This window comes from Pogona vitticeps, chromosome 5, assembly GCF_051106095.1.
Source record: "Pogona vitticeps strain Pit_001003342236 chromosome 5, PviZW2.1, whole genome shotgun sequence".
Lineage (NCBI taxonomy): Eukaryota > Metazoa > Chordata > Lepidosauria > Squamata > Agamidae > Pogona > Pogona vitticeps.
In genome coordinates, this window is record NC_135787.1 from 106,538,196 (window position 1) to 106,558,898 (window position 20,703).

A 20,703-nucleotide genomic window follows, 5' to 3' on the forward strand; every position below is an offset into this window, starting at 1 on the left:
AACACAGAGAGTGGATAAAATGTATGTCTGATTTACCATTAAGCCATCGGGAGTCATGCTGCTCTGTCCTGATTGGATGATGGTGTCCCAGGGTACGGAAAATAGCAAAGTCTCTGCCCATGAAGTCTGCTGCTGTTCCAGAATAAAGTTCACCATCTGTAACATTGCATGAAATTGTATGGTTCAGTGAATGAGTGAAACTTACCATGACAACTTATTACAGTACAGAGAAGCAAACAGAATGCCAGTATACAATACACATTTCCTGCTAATAGTTATTTCCAGTCTGTTTTCCTTATGAGGAAATACTATGGCAGATGCAATATATTTGCAAGTTATTTAGTTAACAATATGCAAGTCAAACAGAGCAGGCAAGCTTTCAGATGGACAATAGTAGTCTGTCCCAGAATTTTGAAAAGTTAAATTTTTGGGCTATAGTTTCCAGAATCCCTCTGGCCCTAATGGCTGAGGCAGTCTAAGAGCTGAAGTTTGAAAGAAAGAAGTAACTTTTCCAAAATCTGACTTCCACGACAGGACCACATACAAGAGGACTGGGATGTGCCACCTTTCATAATTGTAGGAGAAAAGAATTATCCCAATTACATCGCAAACTGCACCTACTAAAATTTTCACTTCTGTGTGTGTGTAGAACCACTGTGGCCTACTTCCTTCCTTACCTCATTGTTTTTACTCAGGAGTGAAGGGAATACACATGTTCAAAGTAACCTCTATATGACAGTCTTGGAATCATGAAGGAAGTCCAGGGTAAAGTCTTGAGAAGCTCCGTTCCACCATAAGCATTATGCTTTCCTATCCACAGAGGGATCCTCATAGATATTTTTCCCCCTGGCGTTTTTACTGTTGAAACTAGACTTACACAGTTGTAGGATACTAAGCCCAAAGCAAGATTGGAAAAATATAAGGCTCCTAACAGAATTATATACAGTGGGGTCTTGACTTGAGAACTTAATCCGTATTGGAAGGCGGTTCTCAAATCAAAAAGTTCTCAGGTCAAATCTGCATTTCCCATAGGAATGCATTGAAAACCATTTGGTCCGTATCTGCTCTTTTCCGTCCATAGAAACTAATGGGAAGCTGCTCTTCCGCCTTTGACCACTAGAGGGGGATATTTTGTTTCTTTTTTCCTTAGGTCAAGAAAGGTTCAGGGAAGGCAGGGAAAATACAGTCCAGGCAGTACAGTACCAGGCAGTCTGAAGACTGTCTCCCAATCCACTCTCTAAATGCTGGGAGGAGTGAGGAAGCAGACAGGCACCCTTTTCACTGGCCAACAGTTAACTGAAAGTTCAAATTTTGCACTTTCCCTGCGTGGTTTTTTTTTCAGTTCTTAACTCAAATCTAAGTACTTAAGTCAAGTCAATATTTTCCTATGAGAGCGGTTCTTAAGTCAAAATGTTCTTAACTCGAGCCGTTCTTAAGTCAAGACCCCACTGTATTACCTATTCAACTGTGAGCCAGCCAGAGACCTTTGGGTAGAGTGGGTGGCATATAAGTTGAATAGATAGATAGATAGATAGATAGATAGATAGATAGATAGATAGATAGATAGATAGATAGATAGATAGATAGATAGATAGATAGATAGATAGATAGATAGATAGATAGATAGATAGATAGATAGATAGATAGATAGATAGATAGATAGATAGATAGCTTCTCTCGACTTCTCATTTTTCATTTCTTCATCCCTAAAATTACCCTTGTACATTTGCAATAAATTTAGGCATTAAGAAACCTCAAGATCAGACCTGGGTGATCTCAGTGGTGCTGAGGGCCTTTTTTTTTGTTTGGACTGGATGGCAGCACGATGGCTGCATTCCCAAGGTGGAGGGAGTAAGAGGAAATCATATGGAAAACTAGGTTAATTTGCATATTTTAAAAAATTGCAGTGGTTCTATACTGTAACAGTTGGTGCAATGGTTTTCTATTAACCAAAATGCTTTTAACTTAGTCCCCTTATACCTCTTATTGGCTAATTTTCAACCAACCAACCAACCAACCCAACCAACCAACCAACCAACCAATCAATAATGGTTGCCCGTCACTATTCAAGATGCTTGGACTACAACTTTTGTAATATCTTTACTATGCTAGGTAGAGATTATGGGATTTGTAGGCCAAACATATGGGAAACTAAAGATCCCCCATACAGTGGCTATAGGATCCTCCCCACGCGCCTCAAGAGCACATCAATTAGATATCAGGAACTGGTCTGCCAGGCTATAGACAGGACCTGTTGATGTATGAACTGAACATGTTGGTACCCCTACCAGTTGGGCATCTACAACTAAAAATGGAATGAATGTGTCCATCCGAAGCTCTGCTTCCACATTAGGGTGTCAGAAAAATATTGAATAAACATCTTTGCCTGTTCGAAGCATGAATTATGGATGGAACTGACGGGTTATTTTCAGGTATTCAATTGGTCATGGTCCCAGTCAATGCCCTAGACAGAATTTAATATGACTTTGTTGGAAACAAGTTGATTAGTTCCAAGGCATGCTCGTATTTTCCATGCCAATTTTAGAAGACATTTCCATGGCAGGGCAACCATGTCTGATCATGCCTGCTGGGAAAGTTGAGCTGCCTTCCCTTGAAAGGTCGAAAGAATAGCTTTTTCAGCTGGATTTGCAAGGACTGTGTATCATAAAAGTCAGGACGGGATAAAACATGATAATGGAAATATGTGGAATGAGGGGAAGATTAAAAGCTACTAGACCTCTCATACTCAGCAGGAGATATAATCAAAATCAAGTGAAAAAGAACAGCACATTAATTATCTATTTGTCATTTTTCTCTCTCATCTGCCACTTGCTATTTTTAAAAGGAGAGAGAATTACTTAATTATAGCCCTTATTATGTACTGTGCTTGAGAAAATGCTTTTGATGCTTCTGTTAGCCTTTACTTAACTTTACCTCCATTTGCTTGTCAGCTTCTCTCAAGAGACTTGGGATGAAATCAATATAAATCAAAGGAAAGACAAGAAGCCTGCTTTTATTTCATAACTGTCGAAAGAGAGGAAAAGGTCACCCAGAAAAAAGAGATTCCAAAAGCTTAACTGAGACATGGATGTAGATCATGAGTTAACAGCATTTTTAAATAGTCTTACTTTATAGAAATACCTAATTCCTATATGGGAGCAGGTTATGTATGTATGTGTAATGGATTTGTTGCTTTGTGTGCAGAGAGATATTGCAGACACATCACTTTCTCACAAAATTTAGTGTGAATGCAGGCAACCCTCCACATATTTACAATCTAAGGGGCTCCTGGATGATATTTGCAAAGCGAGTCAAACTCTCATTTTCCGTAGGCATAATGTTATACGTATGTGGGGGTTTTGTTCCTCAAAAAGGTTCCACAGCATAAAAATACAGAAAATGTATCAAGTCACAAAACGATGGGCAGTTTATAATGTAAATAGGAAAGGGGTGAAAGAGAGGGCATGGGATGTTTGTAAGCAGGTTTGCTTTCACTGATACCAGTGTCATGCTGAGATTGAGGTATCCCACAGTGGAAGGTCATGACATGCCGATTGCTCTGTGTATAATGTGGATAAAGGCAGAGTAACAACCATGAATGTTCTCATTATTGACTTTACTGTTAACAGTGAAGCAGTGAAAAATACTGAAAGGCTCTCTGTAAAAATCAGGAAAGGTACCAGAATTTCAGAACTGTCTATTCTGTTTGAACCAAGAATAGGTTGATTTGTCAAGCTAAAGCACCACCAGTTGAAGTGAATCATAATATTTTCCCAAAACATTTGTTTGTTTCATGTTGGTTTTGGTGTCAAAAATATGAATTACCATTTAGTTTATATAGGTGCCTTTAGTAGCCTTTTAGGCTATAAGTGAGTAGGAGATCCCTGTAATAAATTTAAAAAAAAACACATGCGAATAGTAGGGCATCAATTCCACACTGATTCAGCAGAGTGATTTCATTCTTCTCCCACATATTAAGGCTAGCTTTGAATGCTACTTGAAAAGCACTGCAGGTAATTTGTTTCCATGATAAGCAGATCGCAACGTCATGTAATATAACATGGTGACATGGGCAAGGAAGCTGCACAGCCTTGTAGATGTGGCCAAATCTGCTCACATTTCCCCTTCATCATTCATCAGGAGCACTGGAAGTCACATGCAAGAGCTGTTGAATATGGGGTCTGAAGAATTTGATGTTGAAGATATGTCTGTAATGGCCATGAGTTTCATGTAAAGCCTTTGGGATTTGCGCTTTATTGATGTCCGAGGTGAAAAAGCAATGCATCTGTCTTAGTCTATGGTTGATTCCTTTGTCTGCTTTCTTCTCTACCTTGCTCCCCCCCCCATTCTTTTCACCTGCTTGAAGTCTTGTTCCTTTGCTATCATCCACAGGGATGGTTCTGGACTCGCACACTATACGGTTTCTAGCAAAGTTGTAGTGGCATGGCACTGCTGTGCATAAGAGAATACCACTGTTCTCAGAAGTGTGAATAAATCCTATTTGTTCAGTGCTGCCTTGGATGCTTCCTTCATCCATGAGAGCTTGGACATTGGAGCTCAGGGACAGTGTGTTTCCTCCTTAAAACACACCCCTAATTTTCTGCTCGAACTAGGAATGCCAGCTTCACTTTTATTTGGATTTCCCTTTTACCTAACATCAATACAGTATTTGTGGAAGCTAAACATGTCTAGTTTCCTAACATGTGATTAGTTCTACATGTAGCAACATGCTACCTAAACCTACTTATTAGAAACACCTGTGTTCCATTGTTTTCCTGTGTTCATGATAAAATATTAGAATGTGTGAACTGATGACAGCCTAAAGCCAAAGCAATTTTTTGGCTCTTTTTCAGGGGTAGGAGGGAAAAGATGCGGTCTGGTGAGTTACCTAGGTCAGTTGCTAACTATTTTACCTTTGAATGTAACTTTCTTCACAGTATTCTGAAGAGAAATAGGGACTAATTCTTAGTCATAACTCTGACCTTCGAGTGGGCCATACAGGACATAAACAAATGTGGGAGATTCCATGGATTGTGGTTAGAGCAAAACACATGCTTATCATGCAGAAAAGACTGGGTTTCACCTACAAAAATTCCATCATGAAACATCAGGGAGCAGGTGAGATGAAAGTCCTCCAATGGAGAATCATTGCCACTTAGAATAAAGGTAAAGGTAAAGCTTCCCCTTGACATTTAGTCCAGTCGTGTCCGACTCTAGGGCGCAGTGCTTATCCCCGTTTCCAAGCCATAGAGCCCATGTTTGTCTGAAGACAGTTTCCGTGGTCACATGGCCAGCGCATTAACCTGCAGCACCACTGCGTCCCCACTTAGAATCGGTAATACTAAAATTGATGAATATTCTGAGCAGATAAAAAGCAGCTTGATGTGTTTCTAAATAATATTCAGACGTCATCACCTCTGCTCCTCAGCTTGATTTCTTTTTCCTTAACCCTTTTGTGCTCACAATTCCTCTTTGCTATTTGTGCAAAAGGAAAAGATACTGGATTAAAAAAACAAAGTGAAACAAAGCCAAAGGAAATAAAATCATTGTATTAACATAAGTTCATTTGAAAAAAGAACGTGAAAATGTATATTCTGCCGACTGTGTTTTGCAACAGGCCACAAGGTTTGTGTGAGAACTGGCTTGCCATCATACTCTTTCCTGTCAGAATATTAAATCAAACAGCAAAGCCAGTTCCTTTGGAGCAGCAGTAGCAGAAATTAAAGCTGCTCCAGGCACTAATTTATATACCAATATTTTTGGACGTACCCTTTCTCCTTTCTGTTTTCACTAAATAGAGGGTGCGAGTCATGACAAGGTGGATGGTTGCAATTTTTAAAAAGTTATCTCAGAGCAGCTATCTTTCCCAAATGCAGGAAACATAGATATTTTCCCCTGTGGTCTCTAAATTAGGCCTTTAAAAGCAACAAGAATTGGGTAAAACCTAATTCATTTTCCTAAGTGGTCATGAAATTTATATTAAAATATTTTTCATCTTTGGAAGAACATCTGGAGGGCAGGCATCAGTTTTTGGTGTTTTTCTAAAGATCTCTCCTTCATGTTTGACTAAAACTGAGCCATTAATCACTTCAAATTTCCTGTTCCTTCATGATGTTGTCATATTGACTGACAGTGTGTGGGTTCTAATGTTAATTTTCTTGGAGCCTTACCACACCCACAACTTTCCTGTAGGGGTGTAACCAAAGCCTGACAAGACAGTCAAGACACTAACTATGATCCAAAGAAAACAGTGCTCCAACTGAGGATTGAGAGGTATAAACTTTTCTGTGGCTGTTCAGGAGTTATGTCTGATGTAATTTCAATTTTATGAGGGGCAAAGCAGAATTATGCTCATTACCCCCGCCTCCCGAGAGCCAGCTCTACAGGCGTAGACTACCTGGATCATTTGGGAATGTGATTTTACAGATTATCCCTCACATAGTAGCTATTTTACATAGTATTTATAGCTACTATATGAGGCAAAGTATGCCCTCACAGGGACATGGTGGTGCTGTGGGTTAAATCACAGAAGCCTCTGTGCTGCAAGGTTGGAAGACCAGCAGTTGTAAGATCAAATCCACATAACAGAATGAGCTTCGGTTGCTTGTTCCAGCTCCTGCCAACCTAGCAGTTGAAAAGCATGCAAATGTGAGTAGATAAATAGGTATCACCACGTTGGGAAGATAATGCTGTTCCATGTCTAGTCGTGTTGGCCACGTGACCATGGAAACTATCTATAGACAAACGCTGGCTCTATGGCTTGAAAACGGGGATGAGCACCGCCCCCTAGAGTCAGATACGACTGGACAAATTGTCAAGGGGAACCTTTACCTTTACCTTTAACCTATGCCCCCACACAGGTTATGTCTTATAGCAAACTATTACTGAATTGAAGCAAACCTTCCAAAGCAGTTTGTGAGAATCACACAGTAGTCTAGTATTCAAGGTAGTATGTGTGGAAAAGTTAATGTCCAGTGGATGTCTTCAAAGCTTAGGCCATGGCTAAAGTAGCTCTTGGATTCTGACCCAAAACTGTGAGCGAACACAGGTTGGGAACAAGACTACTGCCATGTCACCATGTTCCAAAACTGTTAATTGAATTCCATTTTTAAAATCCTGAAAAGGTCTTAAAGTTTATTTAACTCCTCTGCCAAAAATGGAAATGCACAGGAGACTGTTCACAAAATTTTCTTTTACTTTCTGCCCCACATCCACCAACAGTAGCTATTTCTGTGATTGCAGTAACTCCAAAACATGCTGTCACAGATGTAGAAAGCACCCCTGAGGCAGTCAGGAGACGTAATTTCTGCAGATGACTGTGACTGGGAGTGCAGTTTGTGCAGAAGACAATGGAGGGATGGACCGAGCGCATGCCCCAGGACTGAGATTGCATCTGTTGGTGGGTAAATGTACAACTTCATGGAAGACAAAATCTATCTGAATAATCACATTTTACTATTTACAAAATGCTGTCCCTCACACTGGTCATAATCATAAATTCTAGATAACTACATCGAAATGTTGTTAAAAATTGTAGAAACAGAATTACATTCTTTGCATCACTTTCAAAAACCAGTTGCTAAGGATCTTGGCAAACAGGAAAACAAGCTAGTTGCAGGAGATTCATCCAAGCTGAGAAAATATATAAGTCTTGCAGGCCTGGCTTCATACAGTGGTCTGCTAAAGAATCCTATCATCTTCCTCAGCTCATGTGGAGAGGTTTTGCCCCTCGTTGTCCTTTCAGTGTGTGAAGTTAAACATACAAGAGTGAAGGGGCAGAGCCTTTTTAGTGTTACCACCAATTCTTTCACATTCAGAACAGTATCCTGTTCAATATCTATATACACATGGAAGTCTAACTGCAGAAGTTATCACAGAGACTCGACAAGTTGTCAGTTGTGACCAGAAACACAACCAGCAGAAACACAACTAGTTTCCACAGTAGTTTTTCTTCATGTAAAAAGAATGAACAGTATACTTAACTGAATGCTTTTCTCAGGGAGCTCCACTATCTCACTTCATTAGGTGCCTTCAGCTGTTTATCGAAGCTTTGAATTTGCTCAGACTTAAATGCCTTAAACAACTTGGAAGACCACATTCTCTCATCTGCTGGCAGGCCAAGACCTTTTTATTTAAGCAGACCGACAGTAGTCCATGGCTACAAAACCACAAGATCTTAGCTGGTCTGGGTTTCTGTCTCTCTGTTTCTCTTTCGCTTTCTCTTTAAAATCAAAATATTATATTTTAATCAAAATATCTGTTTGAATGTTTGTGTCTTTATTGTATTTTAATCTTCTACTCCCAGTTCAGGGAGATAGGTGGCATATAAATAAAATAAATAAAACAAAATGAATCAGTTTTCACTCTGACAATCTGCTTTACAATTTTTTGCTGCTGGTTTTACTCTTTAGCGATTTTAAGGAGCTTCTAAATATTTACAAGGTAAATTTTATGTCCTGAAACCAACTTATGTTCCAAACCAGTTGATTCAATGGTTTTACTCGAGGTGGGCCTAGAATCTGGATTTTGGTCTACAGCAAGGTGGCTTGCATATGCCCCCAGAGCAATTTTGTCATGGTGGGGCCATTCCTAGAATGCTTATTTTGGCTCCCCAAAAAAGAGGCATCTAAGTGCAGCAGATTTGTGCTCCTGCCCTTGGGGATGACTTCCGAAAGTCAACCAACCTTCAACAACCTGAAAATGCTCAACTAGGCATTTCCTATTAGACTTTTTTAAATGATCAACTTTAGCTATTTCTGGGCCTGGTGGGTCTGAAGTCTTGAATTTGGCTCCCAAGGTCTCAGATCTTACCCAAAGATCCTGTTGCTTTGGCCAATTACTATTAGAAAAGTAAGCTATAAACTCTGTAAAATAATGACCATTTGTTAACATGAAATTAAAATCTTCTTTATATGTTAAATGGCCATGTTTTATTTCCAAACCACAGATGACAGAGCTGTAAATAATCAAACCCCAAATTGTCAAGAGGAACCTTTACCTTTACCTTTTACCTATGCCCCCACACAGGTTATGTCTAATAGCAAACTATTACTGGGATGAGTTGCACGGGTAGAGAGCCATGCAGGTGTTCCTTCTCACCTGCAAATCACTCAAACCTGATGTTACAACAGTGGCGTAGAAATAACACAGGGTGTAGATGTGTGACTTGGTCATGTGACACTTAGGCTTTTTTATCTGAGAGAATCTAAAGCAATTTTAGAAAAGAAGTCCTGGATTAACAGAAGTCTTAGCAACATACTTTATGTCACTTTTTAAAAAGGTAGTCATTATAGAACAAATGTCACCAGGAGGTGCCACTTTTATGACACTTCTCTGACATGTATGCATCAATCTCAAGCCTGATTTAGTGAGTCCCAGTGGCTTGCAGCAATGCTGAAATGCAGGGCCTAGTGCTTGCACCCTCCTGGCTGGAAATTCCAAATTTGCACAGCCACCATTAGAAATTATGGGTGCACTATTAAGCCTGTTTGAACTTACAATATCATGCAGCTGAATGGAACCATATTTCAACTCTTTGTGGAGAGATTTCAAAATAAAGACACCAGATGACCCCTGATAACTATCAGGAAAATGAAGAAGTGGACAAAGATAAGGCACATACGTCGATTTTTAATAATGCTACATACCTATTAAAAGAGAAGCTGTTTGCAGTTTGGGGTCATAAGGGCTTTTTCCTCTACCATTTTCAAAATGCGAATCTTCCAGCTTAAAAATATTGTCCTGTTGAAGAAGGGAGAAACAAATAATCTAACAAAGCAGTAAAAGAAAAAAAAAAAAACCCAGACCAGCACTGAACTGAATGCGACTTAACACACTGTACAATGTTCCAGGCTCTGTGTTAAGTACCATCAAGTGTTTTTCAACTTATGGCAATCCTGGTAGGGCTTTCAAGGTATGCGAGATGTTCAGGGAGGGATTTACCACTCCCGACCAAAACCCCATTGAGTGCCCATGTCTGAGTGGGAATTTAAACCCAGGTCTCCTGAGCCCTAGTTCAACAGTCTATCTACTACATTGCATTGGCGGTCAAGATCTATGATACTCTGCCTATGTTTTATTAGAAAACATTCATTGCTCCGATTCTGTTTGATCAACCTTTACAAGTGAAATTCCAGCATCAGCAAATATTGTTTCCCTTGTAGCACCCTCACTGCAAGTTGGTTTCCTTTAAATTGTTACTTCAAAACCACTGTTTTTACAGAGGTCATCCTAAATCCACAGTCTCATGGAGGTGGTTGCCTTAATCTGTCCATATAATTTAGAATGACAGGCTGGACAGCCTGGAAATAAAATAAATGAAAAGGGTAGGGGGAGAATGTAGGGCAATATTAACAAAAGAGCAGTTGTCTGAATGTGTAGCTGTGGGAAAACACACACGTATAACACAAGGTTAATTTACATAGTATCAAAGTGATTGTTTCGGTTGGCATTAGCATGCCAGGAATTCATGTTTTCATTTAATTCAGTTTATCCATGTCATTACAGAACAGTAGGACTCACTTATTCAGATACCCCAAAAGGGTGAGCTGGATTGGAGAGGAAAGGCTTGAAAGTGGAATGGTGGTGAGGTTAAAAAATGAATTCAGGGAGGGAAGAGATAATGATTGATAGAAAATAAATTTATAACCACTTCCCCAACACCAAAAGAGATTGAGGACTTTTGGATAAGGGAGGGAAAAAAGAGACACTTTTGGTCCTTTAAAATCTATTTAGTTCATGGTCTGGTCTTCATCAGATGCACAGAGCATTGCGCTACATTGTAGGAGGTGACATTTCTGGTGTTTAATTCAGTCCTTTCAGTTAGATTCAATTTTTGTTCATTTTGGCACAGCTTATAAACTAACAGCATGTGCTATACTCTTCCTTCCCCATATTGCCAAAATAGTTGAATAATGAGTTACTATATTCAGATAACAGGATCCAAGGAGTCTTGTATCTCAGGCTGGAAATAATAGATTGTATCCTCAGATATTTCCTGGCATTTAAAAAAAAAATCAGGACAGGACTGAATTAAAGCCTTTTGCTCTATATTGTGTTGTGTACTGCTGAGTGGGTTAAGCACTGAAAAATAAGAGAGTTGAATGCTGGAAGAACAAAGAAGCACCAGCCAATAAATATACCTTTGTTACTGAGCTACGGATGCTAACAGTTCATGTTGTGAGAGAGTAGTTTTTTTCCAGCCCATTCCCCCCCCCTCAAAACAAACGGAGATACCAAAGGCTGATATGGGATCCTCAACATGCAAAATGTGTGATCTGCCACATTATGTTCTCTTCCACCGATCTTTTGGACCTAAAATTCATCTAGAGATGAAAATCATGTAATCTTAAATTCCACTTCCCGTGTTTAAAAGGACCCACTAGTCTGCATTTGCCTGGTGGCTGCCATTTTGTTGTGTGCAGAATTCCCTTCCACATGCATTCTGCACCAATAGTTCCCCTCCCCTTCTCACCATTTCAGGCCATTTTGGGAACAACAAAACCATGGAATCCAACTGAATATTGACTGGAGGAGAGACAGACCAGGCTTGCTAGCTTGGCAGTACCCCGTTCCCTGAGATTTCAGGTCTCACAGCACTTGTGATGTTACAGAGGCAGGCCAGAGTTCTTCCCTCCTGCAAATGAGAGGAGCACAGCAATTGCCTGTGACTTCAGCTATTGATGTGGGTCCCGGTCACCCTATGAGCTTCCCTCCAAAGTTGCAGCATTAACACCTGAAAGATACTGGCAAGGGAGCCCCATTTTGGCAGTCTGCAAATAGTATTAACATTTTAAGGGCAGGAGGGATTCTGGGCCAGCTCTGATTTGTGCCAGGTAGCTGAGATTATTTAACACATTTATTTTCAAATTCTGCAAGTGCTAGATGGCATATCTATCATAACAAAGAGGAATAAATATAGTAATCTGATTCCAATGTTTCATAAGAACGTTCATTCTTTTTAATATTCATTTGTATCCAAGGTGATGAGTTGCATAATGTCAGTTTCAATGAATCATGATCAAAAGCTGAAAATTGACCAAACACAAACAGGAGGTATTTGTAAGATAACATACCATTCGTTACAGGATGATTAGCTCGATACAAAGCAACAATAATCATGATAAAAACAATAAAGAAACTCAATCCTTCCATGTCTTATTGTGTTCATTTCATACTCGATGGGAAAAAAATATGAACATAACAGGAAAATATAATAACCTATGAAAATAAAAGGAAAATAAAAAATAGGATTGAGAGATTTATCTTAGGTATGCCACAGAGGTTGGGTGTACAGTAGGACCCCTGTATCTGTGGGGGATTCGTTCCACAATGTACTGTGCATGCCTGAAACCACGGACAGTAGTGAATGCCATATTCAGCAGATGGGACAAAGGCCACACGGTTCACTCCCTTGTATGTTGTGGTAAAACCATGGAAAACTGAAACTGTGGATACCAATCCCATGACTATGGGGAGGTACATTATCAAATAGCTTAAAACACTCTTTCTCACACACCAGGAATTTCTCTCTCCTTCTTGTTTATTGTTTGTTTTTTCATATGTGTTTACTCTTAATTGCAGGTCAATATTATTGTGCACTTTTGTACCTGATCTACGTGGCCTCAATCTTTGGCCATGTGGGGCTGGTTCAGGTGAGCAATAGATTAACCAAGTTGCAAGGCAGGCTGGGAAGCACCCTGAGGCAGGTGGATGAGGAAGAGCTACATATCTAAATACTTATCACAGCTGGTCAGCAAGAGAGGATTGTGGGAAGGGAGCAGACTCCCCTCAGCTATGGAGACTGTCAGGATGCTCTCTCACCCTGGTGGATGCCCTCTTGGATCTTTCTGAAGTGCAATATATATTGCAATTCATTACTGTTTGGAATGGGCCACTTGTGACAGATTGCTGGGAGTTTTCATAAAGTTGTAGCTTCTTCTCCTTATCCGCCTGCATGCTCGCCATGCTTCCCAGAATGTCTTGCCAGTTGTCTTAATTCCAGGATATTGGGGCGGTAAGGGGGAAGGAGGGAATAGTCACTGTTCTGTGGTGTCAACAGATTTAGTGTGCATTTTTTTCACTTCAGCCACTCCTTTCTTCCTGACTATGTATGAGAGCAGTTTGGGAGTAGAGCTTGGCAAGCAGACATTATGAATGGTGCCTTGGAGCTATTAGGTAGGATATCTCAGCAATTCAGTACTCAAATTATTTGATTAGTGTGATATTCTGATTTTTTAAAAAGTGGGCTCACCTGTTGTTTTTAAAGGAACAGAGTGTTTAAATTTCAGAGATACAAGTTTAAATGAGAGTTAAGTGACAAATGGATCTTACAAAAATGCCAAGCATTCTTAAAGTACTTCCTTTTGAGTGCCCACAGTGATCCAGCAGAAATGGAAAAATCCAACCCACCTCCTCAAATATAATGTTATCCTCGATAGATTACTAAGGACGTCAAAAGTGCCACAGTCCTGGTATTCTAGACATAAGAAACCATCAAGAATATTAAACAATTCTCAGCAGACATGAAGAATTGGAGTCTCTTGGCATAGCAACATTCAGGATTGTCATGTGTAATATATCGCCTGCATTGCTGTCTGGTTTATATACAGTGACCTTTAGAAAAATAAATGCTATGCTATCCTATGCAATGAGTGTCTGTTTTTTTCCCAAGCAGCTTATTAAGTGAATTTCAAATGCAAGCAGTCCTAGCAACACACAATGATAAAATCAATTCAGCTAAATTCTTGCCTTATTAATCTCCTGTTTAACTACCCCCCTTCTTTTTTTAATGATACATTTTCATAAGGAATTGTAGACTAGAGACTATAATTGCTTAAACAGAGATGTTCCTCTTACATTAATAACTAATTGATACATGCTGTGAATTTGCAATAGTTTTCAGCTGTATTTCAGCATTCATTCTTTTTCTTCCTTGTCTTTTGAGTTTTCTATGTACTGTTACTCTACCCAGAGAGAGAGAGAATACACCTGAATCAGAGGAAATAATGGCTGCACAAAGACCAAGTTCCATGAATAATTGAATTTTAGTGATGTAAAGGCAAACAATCTTTGTTCAGCCTTGATTTAATCCCACAACAAATAATGTATTTCCAAGGATGCAATTTTATTCAGAAGTTTTGATATGACAGAAAATGGAATTTCAAGAGGAAGTTGAGGAGAGAAAAGTTGCAAAATGTACTGTACCTGCTTAGGACTCAAGAAACTGAAATAATCATTGCTTGAGACTAATCCACTAAAATGTCACATGAGTAAACCAAAACCATCTCTGAAGTTCACTTTGCAAGCAATAAAGTAGGCCAGGCTACAAAATGATTTGTTAAACAGCTATGGAAGTTGTCTCAGTCTGGTCTGTCAAATGTTGAATAATTAACTTATCTTAATAGATCAATTAAGACAATGTTACAATCCTAATATGCACCATGGGATGGACATTGTTAAGACCAGGGCATCGCTAAATTCATACAGTACTTTAAATACAGAGATAACCCACACACAATGTAGAGACAACATGGTTCTGATAGCCTTATGACCTTTCACATTAGCTTGGTTAATTACTCAAGGTGATAAGAGCTAATGATACATGAGCATTCACTACATTTTAGCCTCAAAGAGTTTACCACATCCAAGCATTGAAGACGTTATCTCTGAATAATGCAATACATGAGCTAAGGTGATCAAGAGCCCTAGAAACATCCATTCAATTAACTTAATAGCTATGAGATGTTAAAACATCATAAATTTGGTCTTTGAGAGCAGTCCAGCTTTACAGAAAAGTTACAGCAATTTTTCAGGCAAAGGACATAGACATTCACTTTTTATTGTGGGTAAAGTGATTTTTATCAGCCGCTAGAAGAGACCTCATGAATTGCAAAAGCGCCCAAGGAATATAACAGCCATAAGACATTGCCTGCTGTTGTAAAAATACTAGTTACTTTTGACCCACACTTGTACCCAATGTCCTTGATGGTTCTTTAACAGCAACAACTAATTGTGGATACATTTGTGGTTCAAAATCCATATATGCTAATACAGAGCAAATGGACAAAGACAAGAGGCTAACTAAAATAGGAGATCACACTGATGATTAATTCTATATTTTCCCAGGGGGTCTTTTATAAATAGAAATTCATGATGAAATTGATTAGCAGTATTACAATCACTGATCACATGAGAAAATTCTATATAATGAAGTTGGGTGTAAGATAAGTTCAACACTGACTTCGGCTTGGTTTTCCAGCTATCACTGCCGTTCCCTTTCGTTTCTAGAGAGCTGATCACTTGAAGGCTGATCTCACAAGCTGTGATCTGTAATGGCTCACTATACATAGAAGGTGGCACATTATGACATTTCCCATGTAGGAAATATATGGATTATCTTCATGGTATGATATTACCTTGGATCTGGAGTATAGCTGGGAATGTGTGGGCAAAATGAGACATTTTAAAAAATGGGAATCAGCATGGGATTTGACCATTCTTTCTCCTCTATTTTAACATGTGAGCTTTGCTGGCGTTTATTACTACCACTGTAATGATTCTTTCTCCCTAAACAAAGTTTGCAAAAACAGCTTTCTTTGGACTACATTTCTCCTAAGCCCAGAACCACCAGAGTTACTGATAATCTAGCATGACTGGTAATCAAAAAGAGTAATTTTCCCAAGCTTTGTTCCTAAGAATTGTCTCTTGCCTAACTCCCATTCCTTCCGCTGTCCTCAAATGGTGGAAGCAGAATAAATGATGTAATTAAATGTGCATTTATTTATTTCCATCATTTATTTCACATGCTAAATTATCATATTTGATTTTCTGTAGCAAGCTGGTGTTTACAATGTGCTTGCCTCTAAGAAGAAACTACTTTTGGAATACAAAAGGTAAGGCAAAAAGTTGTGGTTTTTCTTTTCTTTTCCTTGCACTAATATAAAACAGATTCACCCTTTCTATTTTGTTTTTAATAAAGGGAAACAATATGCCCCCACCTACTAATAAAAGGTATTGTTTGAGAATAAAATTACCTGTGAAAAGATTAATTCCATTGTAGGTTTAGAAGACATATGCCCTACTAGATGTAATTATAATGTCTCTCCCTGACAATATGCAATTATTCCACACAAGAGTTTTAAGGAAGCATATAGGGCTCCCCCACCTTTTAGAATTTTTTTAAAAATCAAGAATGTATATATTTCTTCCATATGGAAGAAATATAAATGTTGCTTATACAGAAACAGATGTACTTAAGTACATTCTGTTCAGCATAATAGTAAAGGTTTTCCTGATTCAGAGGTTGCCTGAATGTTCACTATTTATTATGAATGGGACAGTAGGGTTGATGTTGGCTATAATTCCCAAAACAAGCAGTCTCCTTAACACACAAACACACACACACACATGCACAGAGAGAAAGAGAGAGAGAGAGAGAGAGAGAGAGAGAGAGAGATGATGTGTAAATTTCCTTGACTACACTCCATTAATATTCTGCAGTTCTGGAATGCCTTACATTTTGCTCCAGTGTTTGCATAAGCAATACTGTATGTTTATTTCTTTTAAATGCATAAATACAAAAATAACACCAAAATGTTGCTCTTATTGTCACCACTACAACATTCATAAATGTTTATGAGTAAGAAAATAAATAACTGGTTTATACATTCAGGTTTTTTTAAATTGTGCAGTTTTATTATTTTTATTATATTTTTATGTTGGCTGGGTTTAGTTCCTCAAATATTGGGCCATCCCCAAGGACCTAGGGTATTCATAAGCATTTCCATAAAATATGTACTGCTCCAGATAAGATCAGTCTTCTGCGGTTGGTATATCATGATCCTTAGAGTACAAAGATTGTTTTCTAACTCTTTCAGTCTTGTTTTGTTGACGATGATGCTGTTGTTTGCTAGCACTGTACCATACAATGCCATACTGCCATTGCTGCTTTGGAGGACTATACATAATCCAATGACTGAAATCCAGTAAGTCTGCTATTAAGTCCAGCTGTGTTAAGTCTGAAGACATCATCAGCCACAACTGTATTTTAGTAATAAAATGTTTTTTGCCCTCCTCCGTAACACTCCTTGATCCCTTTGTTCCTGGGGAAGCCTTTGGCAGTAGGACAAGGGCTGGAAGTCTTACATCCCAGTGGCTACAGTGGGACCTCTTGGGTTTCAGATTAAAAGATATGACACAAAAGGAAAAGGGGGTGAGGAAAGAAGAGGAAAATGCAGGCACCAAGATTTAAGATTACAGTATGTTGATATTATGTATACCAAATATTAAAAACAAAAGAAAAACCCCAAAGCCAAGTAACCTAATAATTTAAACACGGAGGACTACATTCAATTGTTGGTCCCAATTAAAGTGCCCTCACTGAATGAACAGGACTTATATTAGCATTGACTGAGGAAGTTTCAACTGTCCAGCATGTCTATTCTAGATGGGACTGATAATTATATTTAAGCTGCAGATGATAGCTCTTCATTTATAACCAACTGATGCTAAATAGATTTGAACAACCCGCATGCAAAATTATAAACCTGGAACTGAAAAAAATCATTTTATGGTTAGGCAAGGTTAAGGATTTCATTAAAGTTGGAGGTATTTTTTTTTTTTTTTTGCTATTTTCCTTTAAAAGAGCATGTCATATGTTTTACACACAACCAGAGATTAGTTCTGAGTCTTTTTTCTCATTCAAATTTTTCTACCTTTGAAACACTAATCTAAACCCTCCGAATGAACACCGCGTGGCTCTCTGGAACCCAACTGAAAACTTTATATACTTTTCTTCTGTCATCTCTTTCCTAATGTTTGTCTCATTTCAACTGTGGATACTACTTCTTTTTACATAAAGAAAGGCCATCTATGTAAGGCTCAATTTGTCCTTCCCCAGAACAGGTGGTCCCCATCACCACCAATTTATGGAGGCCAAACTTCTCAGCAGCACCTTCTCTAATGTGTATTGATGACATTGCTCCTCTGTTTCTTGTCAACATTGAGACAATAATTGATAATCACAAAGAAGAAAGAGCTGAACGGTCCTTATTCCATGCAAGTTGTGTTGTTACACCATCACATTGAAACATATGCTTTAAATTGGCTTCATGCAGAGATCACGAGGCCATTATAAGCATACTTGATTAACTCTGGTTGCCTGCTGTTCTGCTCTACTCTGCTCTGCAATCTCTCTCTCTCTCTCTCTCTCTCTCACACACACACACACACACACACACACACACATAAACACACAGAGTGAGCTTTGGAAATATGCATATCCGAACAAGGCTATTGGTTGAGCGTTGCCATAGGGGCCTTTTTTCAACAGGACATAAAATTCAATTTTTAGCACCTACTGTACATCGTAGAGCCCCACCCAAGATGTACAGGAGGGAGTCTAAATGAAAGATTCACATTTCAGCTTTAAACGAGAGAAAATGGAAATGCTATTTTTTTCCTTTATGTTTTAACAATCAAAGTGAGCCCTAAAGAATGAAAACTAGCCAAGACTGCAGTTAATGCAGACCAGTTTTCTACTAATAGAATACACGAGGGAGCAATGTGGCCAGTTCCATATACAGCTGTTTTCAATAGAGCCCATTGCGTTCATCGAGTATTTATACACACTTGGGTACACTGGAGGAAAGCTTTTAGATATTGCAGTCAGCAGGAACCTGTTCTCACAATCGCTCAAATACCGGGTGGCTCTGGGTTACGCGCTGCTAAGCATGTGTTTGTTTGGCTCTGGGGAAAGGCCAGACTTTGCTGAAGTCCGGCACACCAACCTAGTATTTGTGTCACTACTATATGCTGAAATCAGCACTTGGCACACCTCCACTCAGACATCTCTTGGAGAGTTTGGGATGCTCTGCCAAAATCAAGATGGAGGCACATGCAAGTATATGTCTCCACAACACTTAAACATGAGGTCAGAGTGGCCTCCTTCAGCACTATGTGAACATAGTATCATAAATTTAACTTTCATGGTTAACTTAAAAGAAATATGCACTCAATCTCCCACATTGCTGCTTATGTTGCAATACGTGATGTCAGTTGTTGCTGCGTTTTAAATTTTATCAATCGTCTGCTTTTTAAATTTTATTAATTAAATACGCTTCACACTAATCAGAAGAGGAAACGTTCAAAGCATTAAAAGCAAAGCAGCCAGAATCATACTGCTAGTTTATGCATGTATAAGAGAAACCATTGCCTAGGTGCTGGTTGTATTCCTGGGCATGTGCACACCCAACTGTTTGATTCGGCACATGCCCAGGAACACAACCAGCCCATCATTGACGAGAGGTAATTTGCCACTAAGACCTACATAGTTTTTTTCCTCAGCATGCATAAATCTGAAACAGCATCCAGCCAGCATGACCAAAATGATATCTTATTCTAAATGCCTGTACAGGTATTCCAGAAGACAGTACCAGGGACTATCTCAGCTGTATCTAGAGGTGTGAATAGAGGCTGTGCCTCTTTAGCACACTATAGTTAAAGTACTAAGCTGTTTTAGTCCATAATATTATATATAGCTCCAAAGTTCCTATTTTTTGGCAAAACTCTGGCCTCAACACAACCAACTCTTTCCTGAAATCAAAAGCCATTGCTTCAACACTTCAAAGATAGCATCCAAACTAAAAATGGGCACAAGCTGGAAAACCAGTAGTTTGTGGCCAACCACGTACCCCCCCAGAAAAATGAACCAGTTTGTGATTCATTTTTCCACTTCATGCTGGGGGGGGGAGCCTACCTGTTCCTGCCACCTCCACCTCCATTTCTGTTGTCACAGCAGGCACATACCCAGAGGTAGCAACAGATTCCTAGCAGGACCTGGCTCCTGGCAGGGAAGCCAGGCCCACTGCTTTTGAGGATGCTATTCACAATGGCTGTAGGAACAGGTAGGCAGAGATGACACAGCAGTGAGAATGGGGCTGGCGGGCATTCCCTTTTGCCAAAGCAAGTAAAATGCTAAAAGGAAAAAAGCTTGGTGTTTCGTGTAGCTTCAGCAAAATGGGATCCCCCAATCTGGGTCTTGAAATGAACCCTGGACCAGCCCAGTTCATCAGGTTTTGTGGTTTGTTTCTTGCTCATCACTAATCCAAATCATTACGTAACCGCAGACAGGGGCTGTACACCAGCTAAGTGAAGTTTAGGGATCAACACTTTGGAAGGTCATTACCTGTATTATTAATACAACTGCCACTTTGAAAGTTCACTCCCCTTGTCTGTGCATGGCATATAGAAACCTATGGCCTTAATATTGTACTACATCTGTCTGAGGAAGTGGATTGGCTTTCATACAATCTCATGCTGGAATCAATCTTCAAGTAGCGCAATGCTTCAGTTTCCAGTCCATTATGCTTCTGATTTAGCCACACAACACACTCATCACGTTTGGCAAAGACACTATCCTTCCGTGATTTATCCTATCTAATGCTCCTGCCAGAAACTTGTGATATCTGTTTCTGAAGAAGCGATAGTTTGCCTTTGTTCATGCCTCTCCCCTGCTGCTGCTTCCATTTTAACACCTATTTCGAAGTCAATACTTTTCAAAAGGATCCATAGTATTTAGCATCCTCAACTGATCCTGATTTACTGTTAATTTTATTGTGGAGCGGACTATTCCATAAAAGTGCATTTTGAATGGCAAAAGCGACCATGGTGGAGCAGGGGCCACACTCTTTGGGGTAGAAAGTG

At 39.2% G+C, this 20,703-nt stretch overlaps 1 protein-coding gene across 1 annotated transcript in view; it reads right to left on the minus strand.

Annotated features, from left to right (window-relative positions):
- SEMA3A (semaphorin 3A) overlaps positions 1–20,703 on the minus strand; it is a 212,400-nt gene that overhangs the window by 59,402 nt on the left and 132,295 nt on the right. Inside the window, exons 5-6 of the mRNA XM_020800519.3 lie at positions 9,648–9,741; positions 37–156 (exon numbers count right to left, since the gene is read on the minus strand). Of these exons, the coding sequence (XP_020656178.3) occupies positions 37–156; positions 9,648–9,741 (214 nt within the window). The remainder of the gene's footprint in view (positions 1–36; positions 157–9,647; positions 9,742–20,703) is intronic.